General features: G+C 37.9%; 1 protein-coding gene across 2 annotated transcripts in view; it reads left to right on the top strand.

Moving 5' to 3' along the window:
• GUCY1A2 (guanylate cyclase 1 soluble subunit alpha 2) overlaps positions 1-21182 on the top strand; it is a 332369-nt gene that overhangs the window by 30060 nt on the left and 281127 nt on the right. For both annotated transcript variants that reach the window (XM_037841307.1, XM_037841308.1), the window contains exon 3: positions 7276-7397. In XM_037841307.1, the coding sequence (XP_037697235.1) occupies positions 7276-7397 (122 nt within the window). The remainder of the gene's footprint in view (positions 1-7275; positions 7398-21182) is intronic.

Here is a 21182-nt window from a genome sequence, read left to right as displayed (position 1 = left end):
GTGGGGTTCATGGGGACCCCCTGGAGTTACTTCCTTTGACTTAATTGTGTTTAATCGTTTTAAATGAAACTCCCTTTTGGTGGTACTTTTCCTTTTTCTTTTTTATTCTTCTTATGTTCTTACCCTCTCATTCCAGCACCGAATCTCATAATTTTGCCCTTGTAATGTGGTAAGGTTTGTTGGTACTAAGTGAGAGTCTCTTAGAACCGGATTTTAGAATCCTTAAATAAAGTTTAAGCAGAATCATTACCAGCTTAATATAGTTCAATGAGAGGTACATGGTTTAGCTAGGGGCACATGCTTCGTATTTTTCTTTATTATCTCCCATTTTTCTAAAGAAACAGTTTTGGTATGGTGTGAAGTAAGCAGACGAGGTCAAAAGATAGGAATTCAAGGCCTCACCAACATACAGGACTTTTGATAAGTAACTTTGAATCCTTTGTATAAAGGAAATGATGATATAATAACTAAATAAAGGAGTAGATGTCATGACTAAATGAGAAATTTTCAATGATAGAATTTTGTAAACATAGAGCTCCATATGAATGTAAAGTACTCGTTTGATGGCACATTGTTGATTCAAATAAAAAAGAAAGTAACTGTCTATGGCAGAAAGCAATTGCAAATTCAGAAGCCTAAATTTACTTTCTCATGCAATCTAGCTTTTTAAATTAAATTCATTGACTTTAGAGCCAATGTATATTTTTAATTCACCTTGGTTCGTATTCTTTATAAGACACAGTGTTTTATCTTTGCAAGATTTAAAGAACTTTTGTGCAGTCAAGATTCAAATGCTGGTACTTTTTGGAATGCTCTCAGGAATATTTAAAATTTATGGCTAATAGTCATTGCCACGGTGATCAAGAATATATATTTGTTATTAGGGGGTGTTGTGATTTTTCACAAAGAAGGGAAAACACTTAATAGAAAAATAATCACACTCCTAGTACAATGCTATATACTTTAAGTGCTTTATGATTATGTTAATTGTTGTTTCAAAGGGAATTGCTTGGCAGCTTTGTCGTATCAGTCCTCATGGGTGCAATAAACTCATGAGATGGCTTTTAGTTTGAGGCCACTAGTGATTTGAAATGGTTTCTCCTGATAGGGGTAAAGAATGTCAGATTAATCTCTTGCTGCACATTCAAAAATAAAAATCACCCTCTGTGGGTTTACTGCTTTCAAAGTATGGTGTTTGGATTAAATTAGTATGTGCAAAATACCTAGAACAGTTCCCAGTACATGGTAAACACCTCAAACCCACTTGTTCTGACATTTATTATTGTTGTTATTATTATTAAAACTTTTATGATAATCCCAGTAGTCAAATTTAAATCATTTTCTGGAATTATAAATGCCTCCAGTTTTGAAATCAAGTAATAACTGGTGAAATATTCTCATTGTGAACTAAACTATGTCTTCAAGGCAAATTGGAGTGGAAATCTTATAAATGTGATCAAAATAGGCAACCAAACTATATCACCATAATCAGCAGAAAACTCTTTTTTCCCCCACTAATAAGACAGGGTTCTTGTTTACCTAAACAACTGAACTCAACTGTCCTCTTCACTCTATCTATGTAGACATAGCGTGTGGTGATTCTTTGTTCATTGCCTAAATGGTCTTTTCCTATTACTGTTTGTTGCAGACGCAGTACAAAGAAAGACAGGGAATGCAATTCCAATATAGATAGCTAATGTTCAACTAGTTCCAAATAGACGTATTAGAATATTTTTGTCTGGATTCTGAGGACTTGCATCAGGGAAACTTTGCTCCTTGTCCTTGTTTGTACTTATCTTCCTGAAGATGAAACAGGCTAGTTAACAGCAACATTGTCACATTTTGTTTTTTTTCATTTTACTTTGTCTTCCCCTTTCTTCCCTATTGCCCTCAGCGTCAGCTTCCCTGCCCAACTCCCTCTTTTGCCTTTATATTCCATCTTTCTACTTTCTCTTTCTCTTTTCAATACGGAAAAAGCAAATCATTTAGTATCACTAATACTTGGAGTAAGATGTATTCACATCTGTTTTGTTCCCCTTAAGAAAATACAGTTTAAAGCCTTTTTTTTTTTTTTTGAAAAGGAATGTGTTTCTTACAGTTCAAAGGATTTCAGGCAATTGAGAATAAGTGCTGGCAAGTATTGTTTTACGTATTTTTTGAGAGGTGTGCATGGGAAAAGGATGCTTTTCCCAATCACTGAAATTGGGATTTGCCGTAGGCTTGTCTTGAAGTAATTTGGCTTTTCCGGTGCCTTGAAGAGGGATGATGAATCAGGATGGATAACAGAGTGTATAGGCTAGCCTTTTCTTTTTCTTAATTTCTTAATTCAGCCTCCAACCACTGATATTCCCACCCTCCTTTTCCTCTTTTTCCTGCACTTGGATCTGCTTGATTTATCAGTGCTTCAGGATTATGTAGTTCTGCTCCTCAAAGAATTATTATATCAGTAGCCCATATGGACTGTCTGAGGCTTTTTTAGTCTCCCAAGAGTCAGAATTTAGCACAGGAAATAGCTGTTCAACAAATCACATAAATGGAAGAAATAGGAGGAGGTAGCTAATGAAGCCTCTTGTTAGGGTCTGTACCTCAATGATTTTATCCTTAAATGTTTATTCTATTCATTAACTCATTAATGTTTTTCATAGAGGTCACTGAAGTTAGGAAAATGTGTGCTAAAATAATTTATTAATTCAATGCAGTAAGTCTTCTCTTCATCTCAACTGTCACCATTACATCTCACTTAGAGATTCTGAACTAGTTTTAGGGCTTCTACTTCTGTCCCTCAATATTCTATTTCATTGCAGCAAAGTGATTAAAAAATTAGATTGTGAACCAATGGTTCTCACATGTTAATGGGCATCAGAATCATCTGGCAGGTTTTTTGAAACACTGATTACTGGGCCCTGCCCCAGAGTTTCTCATTTTGTCTTCCTGGGGGTGGGGCTCAAGACTGCTTTTTTAACAAGTTCCGAGGTGATGCTAATGCTTCTAGTCCAGGGATAACCCTTTGAGATCCCTGCTTTAAACCAACTAATAGCTTACTATGACAGAATAAAATCTGAACTCTTTCTGTCATCTGGCTTTTGCCTCTCTGATTTCATTCTCTTTCATGACTCCTTTCTCACGCCACTCCAGCCATTCCAACCTTCTGTTGGTTTCTCAACCACACCACACTTGCTCAGCTTTAGAGTTTTGGCACATCCTGTTCCATTTTCCTGGAATGCTCTGCCCCAGATGTTTGCATGGCTTATCCTTTCTATACTTTTAAGTCTCTGTTCAAATATCCTCTCTTGAGGAAGTCCTTCCTTGACCACCCAATCTAAAGTAGCCCTCCACCCCTTACCCCCAATCTCTAACCCCAGTCACTCTCTCTCATATTATGTTCTATTATTTCTTTTCACAGTGATTATCATTAGCTGAAATTATCTTTTCTTATGTGCTTGTTTTTCTTGTTTACTTCCATATTTTTGTGCCTTGCTAAGTGTCTGGGGGTTCTTAGGAGGTAAATAAATGAATAAATTGTCCCATAGAGTATGTGCACAGATTTTTAGGAGCATAGTGGTTAGAAGAGACAATTGTGTTAGGGAAGAGGGTGTAAGATGAGGGATTGAAATAATCTCCATGGTTCATAATGGGTCTGAAATCTTATGGTTCTAGTATCCAGGACCCTTTTGTTTATAGCATAAATTATATTGAATTTTTCACATAGCTGTCAATTTATGCTTAATGTTCTGCTGTTGTGTGTCAGTTTGGCTTTTTGGTAAATTTTGATTACTATATAAACTCTATATACACATGCTTACTTGGAGAGCTTCTTGTTCAGGTAGCACAGTCCTTTTCTCACAGCCTAAAACAAGTTAGGGGGCATGGAATGTGCATCTTAGTTTAGCCCCTGTTTAACTCAAGCTTATAGGGAACAGACTGACTTTCTGGGCCATGTGGGGTGGAAAGAACATTGAGAAGCAGAAGGGAGAAATTGGAGACAGTCAGGGTTCACCTTAGGAACTGAAATGAACTCAAGACTGAGGGAAATTTGGTTCATGCGAACATGTTTTCTGATGTCATTCCTGCCATTACCTTGGGCCCTTCCTTCTCTCTTTGTTATGTTGTGTGGAGGAATGGACCGAGAGGTTGTGCGGTGAAGGTAGACTTGCCAGACTTCCTAGACTTAAAATCAGGGTTGGCTATTTAATAACTTTGGGCAGTTTCTTTAACCTCTCTGAGCCTCATTTTTAATTTTCATTTTTAAAATGGGAATATTAATAGGGCTGTGGTGAAGTTGGTGCTAATAATATGTCATGATATAATCATATACTTAGTACAGTGCCTGGTATAAAAAGGCCATCTATACATTAGTTGAATTATTATTACCACTATTAGTATCTGGCTTTTTTGCATTTCAATTTTTGTAGCGTGTCTTTTCCTTTCCCTTCCTTTCTGTATTCCTTCTTTGTCCTCCTTGGACCTTTAGAAGTTTAGAATCAGTTGTTTAGCATCAGGAGCTAAATATGCCCAGTTCATTTTCTGGCTATAGCTTTCTTTGTACAGAGAATTCCTTTTGCTTTTTTAACCTAAATCGCTATCTCTAAAGCGCCTGACTCAGCTGTTCTCACACGTGTTCATACGACATGATTCTTTCTGCTGTTCTATAGCTCACAAAATTGTATTACTGTGGCAGTGTAGGCAAAGCAGAGATTTCTTTAAACTGTCCCTGGAAAATGTGATTATCATTCTGAGATGTAATGTTCATTCATTAAATATTTTAAACAGTAAAGTATAAAGAAAGGCATATTCAGAATCATGCCATTCATTTTATTTTATTTTATTTTATTTTATTTTTTGCCAGAATAAGCATCGTTGTGCCAATATCATCTGAAAGATTGCTGCCAACCTCATGTCAGTCAGAGACACCATTTCCTATTATCATCTAAAATTAAATTTTATGAGTGCTGTTATCATTGTGGTCCCTATATTTGTTTTATACAGTCAACCTTCTGTTCTCTTTTTCTTTTGCTGATTGAAAAGGGATTAAGCCAGAATAATTTCACTGGAAAGTTAGAAGTGAAATTAGGAGTCAGTAAGCACTGATTATTCTGGGAAACAAACCTTAATGATATCACTTCTGTGTTCATGGTCAGAATTTGTGGCTGTAAACTGTTTCATCTAAAAAAAGATCTCACTTCTCTTTCATATATTGCATAGACTAAATATCTATCTTATTGAATAAAAGCAACAATTTAAAAGGAAGCTAACATCTGTTGATTGCTTACTATGTTTGAGGCAATATACTGACTTATTCACATCTATTATCTCATTTAACCCTAACCATCTATTTCATAAGATCATTGTATTAAATTCATTTTACAGAACAGGAAATTGAAACTGAGAGAAAAAAAAAACAACACATTTTGTTCAAGATCACTTTGATACAAATGGTGGCGCTTGATATACCCCTGTACTTGGCAGTGGTTAATGTCTGTGCTGTTTATTCCACCTTTTAATAAGTGATCCCTGCAAGCTAGAATCTGTGGAAAGCGTTTGTGCCTAATGGGTTTATTGGAGTCTGATCTCAGTGAGGTGTACAAACATGAAACTGTTTTATTTTTATTCGCCAGTCACTTCTAACATTCTAGGAATTCTGTATGATATCATCTTGGGTAGATTGCTCTGTTTTCTGAGTACTTTCAGTACTCCAAACCAATTTAAATCTTCAATCTGCAGACCAGTTTAAATATCCAATCTAATTATTATGTCCTTCTCTCTGCCTGGATCAGGTTTTGGCCTGAGGAACTTGGAATGCAAAGTGGAGAGGGTCCGATGCAACCTTTTACTCCTCTCTGGGACCCTTTCGGTCTCCCTTTCTCTTCTAGCATGTTGCTTCAGGCAGGGAGAAAATGGAAACTGGCAGAAGCCTCTTTTATTAACTGGAGGTTGTATCAGTCCTCTGTAGGCTGTGATACCCGCAGGGAGGAGCACACGGGCCCCACCTTGACTGCTTCACACGCCAGAGGTCCTGCTCCTAGGGAGCGTCCTCCAGAAGGCTTGCTAGTGCGGTCCTGCTCCTGGCCAGCAGGCCCTAGGTTGGCAAATCAGCAGGATTGGGTCAAGCTTGCTTCTTTTTAGTGGCATCTTCCTGACCCAGAGGAAACTGATATTTTTGCCGGGCCGAATGGTGGGACGATAGGCTGCTCCCAATTTTGTTCTGTTTCTTTTCTCTGTTATTACCTCTCTCCAAAGCTTTCTTCCTTGACTCAGGCACAGCGGATATCAGGATATCCACTGCCTGTGCAGATGTTCTCTGAGACTGCGACACCAGACCCCAATCTCCACCAGTGGTGATCCCTTTCCCACGGACTTGGCTTGTGCAGGGAACCCTCCCCTTTTCTCTGTTTCTCATAGGGAGGGGGAAAAGCACAACAGCTGTCTCTTCCTAGGACACTGACTCTCTTCTGAGGGTTTTCTTTTGAATTTTTTCTACTCCTCTGCTTCCATAGGCTGGTGGTGGGTTAATAGTGTCAAGGACCATTTAGTCACTTTTCAAGTTCTGAAGGGGAAGTTGGTGTTCTTGGCTCCTCTTTTAGAACATAGCCGCATTTGGCCCTTATTGTCTTCAGTTTTGGTGCTTTAGCCCTAATTCAGAGGCAACTGGGAAAGTCCCAGTCAACACTATTCCGCAGGCATTATGTCATTCAGTCCTCAGAAGAACTCTGGGCAGTATCTCCAGTTTATTAGAGAGGACCGTTAGACAGAGATTAGGTTACTTGCCCAGGGTCTCACAGTTGGAACATGGTAAGACCGTGATTCAGATTTATTTTTGTCCGCTTCCAAATATTTTATTTGTTTTCCATAGACTATACTGTTCTCTTCTTGTCTGTCTCTAACAGGGATTAAGGCATTTACTTTCAACACAGCAAATACACCACCTCAGAACCATTAATTTTTTTCTAAGCATTTTCCTTATAGAAATACATTGCCAGCAGTGGTGAAACACCCAAATATGGATATATTAACTGATTAATATATTCTTTGTGCTCCTCATTTATTTTCACTACACAGTTTTCTTATTAACGATTGCCTCCAGTTGCAGGTCCACACTACTAAAGCTGATGTTAACAGTGGGTTATGCCAGAAATTATGTCTTAAAGTAAAGCGTAAGTTAATTTAAAATGGCATTATGTTGAAATCATGGACTGTGTGTGCTTGTGCTTGTGTGTATGTGTGCATTCACAGATGTTTCAAAAATCTCTCCATATGCTAATTTTGTCTTCTTCTTAGTTACAGGGATGCAGAAAAGAATTTCCACAATATCTCTAACAGATGCTCCTATGCAGATAATTCCAGCAAAGAGGAGATTGAAGACATCTCAGGAATTCTTCAGTGTACTGCTAATATACTTGGTATGTTAAATATATTTCTTTATGGTTGAGAGAGAATGAATGAGGGGGAGAGGGGAAAGTAAAGGTCTTAATGCTTCATTTTCTACTGAAGAGAGGTTTGGAGAATATGGAAAATTGAGACCAACACCTGGTCTTCAAGGGATTTAATTATATCAGTCCTGAAGATGTTAGAGTAGAAATTATAAGCATGCCATTAACTTGGAGATTGAAAAACATTATAATAAAAATACTTACATTTTGGGGAAACTTTTCTAAATATTCTTATTATTCTTCTGTAATCCTTATTTTCTCTGGTTTATACGCTTAGCTAAAATTGTGGGCTCTTCCTCTCCTCTCAAAGCCATATTTGATTATCATTACTGGGAGGCCCTGGTTGGGGCTGGAGGGTGGATCACTTGTACTCAGAGTGGACCTTACACCTCTGAGGCCTCTTCTGTGGTTTGCCAGTGAGGCAGGTCACCTGCTGAGGTCTCTCTGCCTTCCTGAGTATGTGAGTATTGATGACAGGGCTGTCTTTGGATGCCCCCAGCATGACCCAGGGGTACTGCCATGAACTCCACTGAATTATGCAGCCTTAAAGGCATCAAAACTGAGCTGCGCTACCTGAAGTCCCTGGTATGTGAGAGCCACGCTATATTATATGCAAAGTAGATAAGCAAGCATTTCTCCCCCCTAATGTCTTACAGAGATTTTTATTGAAAATTATCTCTTTCATTTCTTTCTGGAATCCTCTCTTTTCCTTAAGACTTAGACAGGAATCCATGGGGTGCTGAGGGGGTAGGAAATAACAAATCTTGGTGACAAACTCCTTACAAAACTCAGAATCACCTCTCCTTCAGAATCTGATGATAGAGACTAGGGCTTCACTAATGATACCAGCTTATATTCTTGACTTTCTTTCCTTTTAGGCTAAGTGTATTCCTAGAGATACCTGAGTCCCTCTTTTCAGGTGGCCTCAACCCATCAATCTACCAGATTTTTCTAAACCTATCTGACTCCCAATGGTGGACCTGGCTTTTGCACTCAAGATAGCACTCCAGCTACCCTACGACTCCATTTTCATCCTAAATTACTTTTGTAGACATGAAATATTGGAATAAGGACATGGGACTTTTTTGACGGTAGGCAGGTAGATGACAATGGTTTGCCTATAAAAACATGCAAAACAGGGATGGATAGTGAAAGGGAAGACCGAAGATTCATGTACCTCAATGTTAGTTAGTGTCGGGGGTATAATACTGTCCAAATAAATCATATTATTGGAGAAGATGAGGGTTGAAAATAAAAGGGGAATGGGGCTAGAGTATTATTCAAGAGCTATTTACTGTTTTGTGATTTTGTATTTTCAAAGACTCACCAATCAGAAATACCTTTTTCATTGGACACATTGTGATTTTTGAGGGGTGGGGTGAGGTGATGCCCCACCAAGAGGGATGCATCATAACCTTGGGGGAGGGATGTTTAAAAATTTGAAATAGTTGCTCTGTACTTATCCAGTTTCTAAATGTTTTCCTTCCCCTCACACATCCTTTCCTTATACTCCCCACCTTGAGGATCACTGAGTTAGAGGGAGAAAGAGGTGTTCAAAAATAGTGAATATATAAAGGAGTCTAAAGGCATTTGAACTATGATTGATAAATGAGTGTGTGTGTCCCTATGGAGAGAGGAAACCTGGGCCAGACCATTTGACGTGGAACCTACCAGGTGTCACTCTTGGCCTGGCACAGCTTAGCTGCCCTTCCAAAGATGTCATGAGATGGAAGGAATGTATTTTTAGTTCTTGCATGTTTAATAATGTGTTCATTCTGCCCTCATTGCTCTAGCTGAGTGAGAGCTGTCTGCGTCAGAACCTGCCTCAGTACTTTGACACCCCCCCCCAACTTGCCTTCCAGACTGGGCCCCGAGGAGCCTGCTGCCTTTGCACACTTACTCCCTGCACGTGACCTGTTTTCCACTGTAGAACCTTCTAGCCCAGTGCTGTCCACTAGAAATAAAATGCATGCTACAAAAGTAATTTCACATTAAAGTCAACTTTCCAGCAGCCATAATTTAAAGAGTAAAAAGAAAGAGGTAAAATTAATTTTAATAATATATTTTATTTAATCCAATATCTCAAAAATATCATTTCTGCCTGTAATCAATATAAAATTGCTGATAATACATTTTTCTTGTACTGAGTGTTTGAAGTCAGGTGTATATTTTATGTCCACAGGGCATCACAATTTGGACTTGCCCCATGTCCTGCGCTCAGTCGCCACAGGGGCTGGTGGCAGCTGTAAGGCAGTGCAGTTCTAGAATTTTCTCTTCATCCCTGGTGTTCTGGGGTCCTCCATTGAGGCTTGATGATTCTTTATTCCATTCAATGGGCTCACTCTACGGGTCCCATTCAGTATTGTTTCTTTATAAGTTTCTCTTCTCTTTTGTCTTCTCTGGGCCTTGGTAGTCAAATATTAAAACTCTTGGACTGATCTTTCAGACTTTGGGTTTTTGTTGTTGTTGTTGTTTTAATCTTTTCCCCCTTATTTTTCTTGTTCTACATCCTGGGCGAGGAAATAAACCAATGAGATCAATCTGCCACTTTTTATAAAATATGCTCACACGTACACATGCACTGTATCAGTTTCCTATGAAGCTATAACAAAAGTTATCACACATTCAGCTTTAAAAAAAAACAAATTTATTATCTGTGCCAGTTTGGAGATATTATATCCCCAAAAAGCCATGTTCTTTAATGCAATCTTTGGATTAGGTTGTTTCCAAGGAGATGTGACTCACCCAACTGTGGGTAATACCTTTGATTGGATTATTTCCATGGAGGTGTGGTCCCATCCATTCTGTGTGGGTCTTGATTAGTTTACTGGAGCCCTATAAGAGCTCAGACAGAAGTTCAGTGCTGCGGCTGAGAAACACATTTTGGAGATGGCTATTGAAAGCAGACTTTTGCCGATGCTTTGAAGATACCAGCCCAGGGTTGGCCCAGAGAAGCTAAGCCCAGAGACATTTTGGAGAACACCATTTTGAAACACAATCTGGGAGCAAGCAGACACCGGCCACAAGCCTTCCCAACTAACAGAGCTTTTCTGGATGCCAATGGCCTTTCTCCAGTGAAGATGTACTCATGTTTATGCCTTGGTTTGGACAATTTTATGGCCTTAGGAGTGTAACTGTAACTTAATAAATCTCCTTTATAAAAGCCAAAAAAAAAAGATGTCATGAGATGCAGGGTAAATGGTACGTGAAAGAATAGCAGGCTGTGCATTTACCTGGTCATAGGAGAGAAAAAGTATTTTCAAATTAAGTGCTTATAATTTATAAGGTGGCTTTGGATTTCCATAACTATGGTTTTTCTAGAAGAGATATTAGCTCTGAACTTTTTTTTTTTTTCCTGTAAGGAAAGAAGAGTTGTTCTCAAGATTTAAAAAAGGACAATCTTCTAAAATTTTAATTTCAGAAAAAAGAAACAAAATTCCTGCTACCTGTTGACCATATGCTAGCACAGATACAACAGATGGTTATGTGTCTAAGAGGTAGATATTCACTTTTGAAAAGTGTCCTTTCATATCTCTTGAAATATGCAGACTCTCTGAGGACAAAAGATAGCAGCTTTACTGGTCATATTCAATGAAAAATTTGTTTTTAACAAGTCACTGAACTATGATTAATCTTGACTTGCTTAGATTTCATCTACTGGATTTTTTAAAAAAATTACATTTAAATTCTCTTGTGCAATCATTTATGAGAATACAAGAATTGGTTAGTTCACTGGTCAGAAAAACAGCAAAGAAGAAAGGAAGACTTTTTGGGAGATGTCGGGTGGGGAAATAGAATTTCAGCCACATTAGGAAAAGTTTTGATGCCTGAGAATGTTCTCTTTGGAGGCTTGAGGCCAATTTTCCAATTCTCTGGATTTATTATCTATCACCTTTGGGGACTATATTAGAATAGTAGGTAGTGGGATTGAGAAATACATATTTCTCCCACCTTCTTAACCTGTTACAGGGTTTTGGTAGAGATTATACATTTGTTTTTCTGTTCACTCATTTGTATGTTATTTATGCTTCACTTGCCATCAAATGGTTTGAAGCCATGGGTTAGAAAATCTTATCAGAGTACCAAGTATTTCTCCTTCCAAAATAACTTTCTCTATCCACCTACTATAAACTCTAGATAGTTTTATCTAGGTGGAAGTTTGAGTTCAGCATTTGGCATAGAATGAAAAGTGGGCCTGAAGAGGGAGAAAAAAGAGCTGCAGAAGACCAGTCATGCTTCTGTCATGCTTTGTTCACTCGCCTCTTCCACAGGACCCCCTGGACGTGCAGGCATACTACAGAATTGTTCATGTCCATCTAGTAATGGGAAAGAACTATTTCCTGATGTTAATATTTTTGCAATGTATTTCTCTTTTGTTGGCTTAGGAACCAGTTGTTTCTATTTTCTGTCTCATCGTTTACAAATTAGGAATATTGAGTACAGTCTGCTCTTGTCAACTATATGGAGCTCTTATTTTGGAGTTCTGGTATTCACTATGATAATGTGGTACTGCACTGTGGTTTTTAAAAGAGAATCTTTTAAAACTCTGGAAAAAAGGCTTTATAAAGAAAGATAGCTGTGAACAATGCCCTCCCTGCTGGAGGCTTTTAGAGGCAAATTTACTGCTTTATTTGGTGCATATCATCTTTTGCATACCAAAGTTATCTTCTAATTTTAGTAGTCTGAAAAATGTAAACCTTTCTTAGATATAATTTGCAAAGCTCATTTTTAGCTCCAATTAAGTAGTAAAACTGTGGTTATACTCTTATGAGGAATGGCACTTAGTATTTTCTTGGAAATTGTAATGATTGGATGGCATGATGAAGCGCCTATGTTAAAGCATTAAAGGATCTATGTATGCTGTGTGCTGCTGAAATGTTGCCATCTTATCCCATGCCTCGGATTTAGGTAGCATTGGGGTTAGGGTGACAGAATGGGAAGGGAGAATTAAGGGAGAAGGATGATAAATTACATAGCCTCCTTTGCCATAATACAATTTAAAATAAACCGGGGTTATGACTATTTTGGTTTTAGCAAATTTTAGAACTGTTAAGGAGATTGTGGGTGTTTCAGTTGTAGAGATTCAAGAACTACAAGATGGGGTGCTGGTGTAGGAAAAAGTTGTCCTACAGTAAGAGATTAAACAGAAATAAGTGCTCTGATTAATTCATTTATTGATGAATTGTTGCAAACCAAGCCTGTTCTCTTAATAGGCATCAGTTATTTGTGAATTATTGCACAAAATATAGTTTCATAATGCCTTTGCTAAGTGAATTTGCTCTAAGAACAATCAGGAAGGGCATGAATTGTGCAAGTACAGATTCATTAATACTCTCTTTGCTTTAAAGGTCTTCTGTCAGAAGAGTGCTTTATCTTCTCCAAGAACTTAACACATATAAAGTCTGAATCAGAGTAATGTTATCAAGAGGTTATTTTACTGGGAAAGTGCTAAAGAGTGGGATGGAGAAGATGACCTTTGGGGCTTATTCCGCATGCTATTTTCTTAGTATCAAGGATTCTAAACAGTGTGAAATCAGAGGCTTCTATAAAGTGCCACAGATGCAAGCATTTTTAGCTGGTAGGGAGCTTTTCGTTACAAACTTTTTGTTATTTTTTGTAGTAATAATTTATTGCTTATAGGATAGCCTGTACATATTTTTGGTTTTATTGTCATTTGGAATGTACTTTCAGGAGCCTTTTAATCAGCAATAAAACTGTGAAGAATTAGTTAGACTTATTTAGAGTTAAGACTATGGGCACCTTGTGGGTTTTCTTGGAATGACTCTAAATCATATAATTGTTTATGAGTTAGAATATGTTTAACAAATTTAGCATCTTGGAGAACTAGTTGGTGTAATAACCAATTACCATTTTTATTGATGGATTAAGATGGATAGCAATAAATAACCTCTGCCAATGTAGTTCTTATTACTGTAATTTGGTAACCGATGAGCTTTTCTCTTTCATTAAACGTAGTGGTTTCAGTCTTTTACTAAGAAGAATTGGAGTAAAGGTGATTGGAAGTGGGACTCATTTACAAATAGTAGATCATGTAGTGGTTTAGGGCAAAAACTAGAGCCAGACTGTGTGGGCTGGAAATCCAGCTCAGCTAGCTACTAGCTATATGGACTTGAGTGAGTTTCTTAACCTTTCTGTACCTCAAATTTCTCATTTATAAAGTGAGGATCATATTATTACATACCTTCTAGAGTTGTTAGGAAGATTAAATAAGTTAATTTATATCATGTATTTAGAACAGCTTGGAGTATAACAGGATGTGCATAAGTTTCTGCTTTTATTACTGTTGAATATTTACATAGTAATCTTTGTATCAGTCTTTTCTTTTAGGTGAAACTGATACTTTGAGAGATTAACTTGTTAACCTCTTTGGTCAGTTAACAAGCTACACAGGCAGGATTCAAACCCAGCTCAGTCTTGCTCCAAACATGTGTTCTTTCAGCGATTTCATACTACTTTGCAGTGCGGTTGGATTGAAATTCTCCCTAATGCACAGTATTTCTAGCTCTCTGAATTATAAGAATTGTCTTGATATCTCATTTTACTTATTCAATACTCTTTTAAAATGTACTTGAGATACTTGCTTGTATGTGACAAGGAGTATAAAAATGCTGAGACAATATCTCATGAGCACTGAGGAGAGTGCAGTTTTGTTGTAATCTGGATAATTTTCAGTTTAGAAACAGTATGTTTTTCTTTCATGTATCTCCTGTGGCCTTTGACATATGCTCTTTATTTTGTGTGTCTTTTGAGCATCTCTTTACTTTCTGGCACTATAAGATTCTCCAGGCTTCTCTTGTATTTTTTTCTTCCCCTGTCCTAGAATCATCCATTTCTCCAAGGATCCCTGGTTGTTTTATTGGAGAATGGTATTAGAAACCAAGATCTTGACGCTAGGTGTGCTCATTGCTATTGGGGTGGTGTTTCTAGGCCCTCTCAGTTGACAGAACAAGGAAATATATGTGTGTAAACTAACCCATGTATATATGTATACTTACAAATATTTCCCTCTCTATATATTTATCCATCTATGTCTATATTTTGCTAAACATGATTTTATAGTCACGTTTCCAACTTTAATCCATTACCACAAAGATCATTCTAGCCTTCTCCTCTTGAACAATGAGAAACCTGGCTCTTCAGCCATCCATTTACTTAACTGTTCAATTTCAGTATATATATAAGTGGTTTCAGAACTGTTAATTGTACCGCTATGGGGAGCACTCTGTCAATAAGAGTACAGTGCTTATGTATAGTTCCTTTTACAGATTCTACTCATTTCCAGGATCACTTAGGTCAGTACCTAATGATTAGCACTCCCTTCTGTGAGGTCGTTTCATACAGTTTTAATAGTTAGGTTATTTTATCACAGGCTGCACTCCATCTTGGAATCCTCGACCTCCTAAATATTTTTTTTTTAATTTGTATACATTAAGGTGCACTTTTTGTGCTGTGAAGTTTAATGGGTATTGACAAATGCATACTGGCACATATCTACCACTACAGTATCATACAGAATACTTCACTGCCCTTTAAAGAATCCTCAGTGCTTCACCTATTCAACCACTTCTTCCAAATTCCTGGCAACTACTGATCTATTTGCCATCTCTATAGTTTTTCTTTTTCTCAAATGTCATATAAATGAAATTATACGATGAGTAGTCTTTTCACACTGGCTTCTTTTACTAAGCATTATGCATTTAAGATTCATCCATGTCTTTGTGTGGTGTAATAACTCATTCTTTTTTTTTTTTATCCTTAAGTATTATTCCTTTATATGACTATACCACAATTTGTTTATTCATTCATCTATTGAAAGACATCTTGGTTTCTTTCAGGTTTTCATGACTATTTATAAACCTGCTATAAACATTCATTGCAGGTTTTTATGTAGATAGAGTTTTCAAATCAGTTGAGTAAATATCTAGGAGTGTAATTGTTGGATCAAATGTTAAGTAAGAAACTACTAAACTGTCTTCCTAACTGGCTGTACCATTTTGCATTCCAACAAGAAATAAATGAGACTTCTTACTGCTCCTAACTCTCACTAGCAATTAGTATGGTCAGGTGGTCAGTTTTTTTTTTTTTTTTTTTAATTTAGACATTCTGATAGATGTGACTTTTCCTATTAATTTTTAATAAACAAAAACAGCACCTGCTATCTCCTTACAGATTTTTTAAAATTTTATTTTAAAATAAATTCAAACTTACAGGAACAGTTGCAAAAACAATACAAACCCCATACACAGAACTCCAGCATACCCCAACCCCCCTCCCCCAATACCCCGATCCACCAACTTTAACATCTTGTCACACCACCATTTCTTTCTTTCCCTCCCTCCCTCCCTCCCTATCATCCGTCATCTATTGCTCTGTCTTCTGAACATATGAGAGCAAGCTGCACACATCCTTGAACAAACAAGATAATTTACATATACATTTCCCATGAACAAGAACATTCTTTTATGCAATCCCATTAAGCGCAGCTAAGAAGTTCAAGAAATTCAACATTGATACAAAGCTTACATTCTATATTTCCTTTTTTTTTTTTTTTTCTTAAGTCCCACCTGTGTCCCTTTGAGCCAACTCTCCTCCATCCTCAGATCCCATCCAGGATCATCCTTGGCATTTAATTGTCATCTGTTTAGACTGTCTTTTTTTTTTTTTTTCAATTGTGGAAACATATACAGCCTAAATCTTCCCATTCCAGCCCCTCCCTAGCATTCCATTAGTGGGATTAATCGCATTTAGAATGTTGCAATGCTATCACCTTCCCACTATCCATTACTAGAGATTTCCCTTCACCCCAAACAGAAGCCCTATACTCATTTCTTAACTCCTCATTGCCCCTTCCCCCACTTCTCATAACCCATACTCTACTTTTCATCTCTATGGTCATATTCTCTGATGCTTTCTTTGTGTTTACCATGAGGCTTAAATTTAATCTCCTAAGTCTATAACAATCTTGTTTTTCTTTGATACCAACTTAAATTCAATAGGACACATAAACCATGTTCCTATACTCCTCCATTCCCCCACCTTTATGTAGTTCTTGTCAAAAATTACATATTTTACATTGAGTCCAAAACCACTGATTTATCGTTACAGTTTATGTATTTTAGATCCTGTAGGAAGTAAATAGTGGAGTTACAAATCAAAAATACAGTAGTATTGGTAGTTATATTTATCATGTGATATTTACTGGAAATCTTTATTTCTTCATGTAGTTTCAGTCAGTTGTTTAGTGTCCCTTCCTTTCAGCCTGCTCAACTCCTTTTAGCATTTCTTATAGGACTTATCTACTGGTGATGAAGTCCCTCAGCTTTTGATTATCCGGGAATGTTTTCATCTCCCCCTCATTTTTACCCTCCAGATGTTTGTGAATTCTCCAAGTCTCTGATGGTTATTGACTTCTATTTGTATTCCATTGTGGCCAGAGAATGTGCTTTGAACAAATTCATTTTTTTTTTTTTTTTTAATGAGGCTTGTTTTATGTCTCAGCATACGGTCCATTCTGGAGAAAGATCCGTGATCACTAGAGAAGAATGTGTGTCCCAGTGACCTGGGATGTAATGGTCTATACATGTCTGTTAAAATTTTCTCTGTCTCTCTCTCCTTTCTTTGTTTCTCTGTTGGTAGGGCTCCCTTTAGTATCTGAAGTAGGGCAGGTCTTTTGTTAGCAAAATCTCTCAGCATTTGTTTGTGAAAAATTTAAGCTCTCCCTCAAATTTGAAGGAGGGTTTTGCTGGATAAAGTATTCTTGGTTGGAAATTTTTCTCTCTCAGAATTTTAAATATGTCATGCCACTGCCTTCTCACCTCCATGGTGGCCGCTGAGTAGTCACTACTTAGTCTTATGTTGTTTCCTTTGTATGTGGTGAATTGCTTTTCTCTTGCTGCTTTCAGAACTTGCTCCTCCTCTTCAGTATTTGACAGTCTGATCAGAATATGTCTTGGAGTGGGTTTATTTGGATTTATTCTATTTGGAGTTTGCTGGGCATTTATGCTTTGTGTGTTTATATTGTGTATAAGGTTGGGGAAGTTTTCCCCAACAATTTCTTTGAATACTCTTTCTAGACCTTTACCTTTCTCTTCCCCTTCTGGGACACCAATGAGTCTTAAATTTGGACGTTTTATTTTATCTATCATATCCCTGAGATCCATTTTGATTTTTTCGACTTTTTTCCCCATTCTTTCTTTTGTTCTTTCATTTTCCATTCTTTGGTCCTTGAGGACACTGAGTTGTTGTTCAACTTCCTCTAATCTTGTATTATGAGTACCCAGAGTCTTTTTAATTTGGCCAACAGTTTCTTTTATTTCCATAAGATCTTCTATTTTTTTTAATTTACTCTTGCAATTTCTTCTTTATGCTCTTCTAGGGTCTTCTTGATGTCTTTTATATCCTGTGCCATGCTCTTCTTCATGTCCTTTATATCCTGTGCCATGCTCTCATTGTTTGATTAATTGCGCCAAATACTGTGTCTCTTCTGATCTTTTGTTTTGGGTGTTTGGGTTAGGGTTCTCCATATATCTGGTTTTATCATATGCTTTAAGATTTTCTGTTGTTTTTGGCCTCTTGGCATTTGCTTTACTTGATAGGGTTCTTCCGGGTTATAAAAAATACCAATCTCTAATTTGTCAGATCTATAGCTTGGTGGCGTACACTTTCTGTAACTAACCAGCAGATGGTGTCTGTGAGTCACCTATTCCCCTCAAGTCAGTTCTCCCCAACTTTGTCTTTGTGGTGTGTGGGGATCTGATTCTTGTGGGGTTCAATTGGTGCACTAAGTTTGGGTGTGCTGTTGGTGTTGTCTGCCCTGAATGTGGTGCATGTGTCTGGGTGGTTAGGGGGGAAGGGCAGCTTTAATAATCAAACCTCCCAGGTGTTCCTAGAGATTCAAGGTTGCAGGAGCCTAAGCCTTCATTTCAGTCTTGCCACAGATTGTCTCTGCCACTGACCCACAAGTCATTGGTATTGGTGTAGTGTCTCTGGGATTTCCGAGCGGGTCCCCCTTCTTAGCCATGCTCTTCAGGACCTCTGCTGAGGGAAGGCTGTGCACATCACAAGTGCACGCTGGCCCTCCAGGGAAGCCTGGGCCTCCAGACCTTGCAGGGGCACCCCCAGCCTGATGCAAAGATGGTTAAATGGGGTGTGTTAATTTCCCCCTTTTTGCACAGCTCTACCTCCCCAGCTCCGGGACAATTAGCTGTGGGGGCACTAAAGTCCACTGTCCACAGCCGATATTGTGGCGTGTGCGCGGTGCTGTGGGAGACACTCCCCGTCACACTGGGTTTCTTGGCGCGGCTCTGGGCTGTGAGTCCGGTCCTGGGCAGGAGCGTCCCCAGGCTGCCGGGGAGATGGCTGCAAGGGGCGCAGTTTCTTTCTCCTTTTGGCTCCCCTCTGCCCCCCAGGCCCCGAGACAGTCAGCAGCGGGTGTAGAAGGGCTATCCTCCACTCCAGACACCGAGGCGTTGGGACAGCCCGCTTCTACCGCGCTTTACTGTGCGGTTCTCACCATTGTATCCACAGCCGCTCCTGGGTTTTCTTTTTTTAAAAAGAAGTAGTCCGTCTCCAAATGCCAACCCACGGTTTCCCCACACCGCAGCGCGGCCGCTGGACTTTCAGCCAGCTCGCTCACTTGTTTCAGAATGCAAACTCCTGGTTTCACCAAATGCACGGTCCCTGTGGATTTAGCAGACCTTGTCCAGCTGGTACATCACTGGAACTGGTGTTCAGTTTTTTTTCTAGTATTTTTCACGGAGGTGTTTTTTTGCCCTGTCTCACCTAGCCGCCATCTAAGGTTCCTCTCCTTACAATTTAAATGTACAGAAACTAGAACTAAGAATTATGTTTTCTGTTTTGTCATTCGGAGTGCTTTCCTAAGATTTTATGACTGAAGTTAGAAACTGCTTAAAAATTCATAGCAGAAATTGTACATGGTATCAATAGGTGGAATCTCTTTGATATGGTAAAAATAAGTCCCTGAAAAAGAGTTCCCCATATTATCCAGTGGAAAAAATAATCTTTAACGAATTTGGGTATAACTTTGAAGCAATATTACCAACGGGACTTATAAAGCTGTTTGTTGAAGGAGATGTTGAAAATTTAAGACACCCACAAGCAGTATTTGCTAAAATCCTTATGCTCCCATAACCCTCAGTTTGCCTTAGTTTGGATTCCTTTGAACACATTTAGTGGCTAGTTAAACTGACTTATCTAAAATTCCTATTACTTAGATCATTCTCATAAGCTGGTTTCACAAGTCCTCTAAAAATTTTCCTATTGCTCTTTTCTCAGGAGATAGTATCACTTTCATATAATATCTATCAAATGCTTAACATTGATAAGCATCTATCTCAGACTTAGACCAGAAGTAACAGATGCACACATATGTCAGCCTGCTGTGGGGATGGCAGGGTCTGGATTGTGAGGCTCTGATGTAAGATTCTGCTGCATTGTTTGGTGACCCCTTAATTGCTTCTATTACAAAAGAGTAATAGTTATTTTTGTTTTTTCTCTGGGTCAGAAGAAAGGTTATTCTTTACTTGCAGTGTGGGAAAGATGCTTGTGGACCCATAATCATTTCAAATGTCAGACTCTTGGCTAAATGTGTTGCTGTCTCATGGAACAAATTCATGATGATTTGCCACATTTGCTTTCTTGAAGACTTTACTCCTTTTTGGACCTGTTGGTTCAAATGAACATATTACTCTCCACCCCTTCAGCCTTTTCTTTTTTATTTATTGACTTTTCTACCTCTGGGTCTAGTTTTTCTGGTCCATTATTATTTCTCTGTTTACGTTGCTCTTTGCTGCACATTCTAACTTTCACTCAACTACCTATTTTAATAGCATGATAATTACTTTTTTTGTTAGAGAAGTTTTGGGTTTACAGAACAATCATGCATAAAATATAGGATTCCCATACATTACCTCACCACCAATACCTTGCATTGGTGTGGAACATATATAACAAATGATGATAGCACTTTTTTATAACTGTGCTGTATTTTTTAACAGTAGTTACCTTTGTTACAATTGATGGACAATTACTAAACTAGTACAATTAACTATCATCCATAGTTTACTATAGGTATATTTTTAATTGTTATTTAGTCTTCCAATTCGTGAACACGGAATGTCCTTCTATTTATGTCATCTTTGATTTCTCTTAGCAATGTTTTATTGTTTTCTGTTTACAAGTTCTTTGCATCTTTAGTTAAATTTATTCCTAGATATTTGATTCTTTTAGTTGCTATTGTAGATGGAATTTTTTCTTGATTTCCCCCTCAGATTGCTCATTACTAGTGTATAGAAACATTACTGATTTTTGTGTGTTGGTCTTGTACCCCACCGCTTTGCTGAATTCATTTATGATTTGTTGTCGATTTTTCAGGAGTTTCTATGTATAGGAGCATGTCATCTGAAAACAGGGAAAGTTGGATGCCATTTATTTCATTTGTTTGCCTAACTGCTCTGGCTAGAACTTCCAGTACAAAGTTGAATAACAGTGCTGATGGTGCATATCCTTTCTTGTTCCAGATATTAGAGGAAAAGCTTTCAGTCTTCACCATTGAGTACGATGTTAGCTTTGGGTTTTCCATATATGCCATTTATCATGTTGAGGAAGTTTCTTTCTAGTCCTATTTTTCTAAGTATTTTTATCAAGAAAGGACACTGTATTTTGTCAAATGCCTTTCCTGTGTTTATTGAGATGGTCATGTGGTTTTTACCCTTT

Source organism: Choloepus didactylus, chromosome 6 (assembly GCF_015220235.1).
Source record: "Choloepus didactylus isolate mChoDid1 chromosome 6, mChoDid1.pri, whole genome shotgun sequence".
NCBI classification, from domain to species: Eukaryota; Metazoa; Chordata; class Mammalia; order Pilosa; family Megalonychidae; genus Choloepus; species Choloepus didactylus.
The sequence above is the reverse complement of the archived record's forward strand: the minus strand, read 5'-3'. Positions and strand labels throughout refer to the sequence as shown.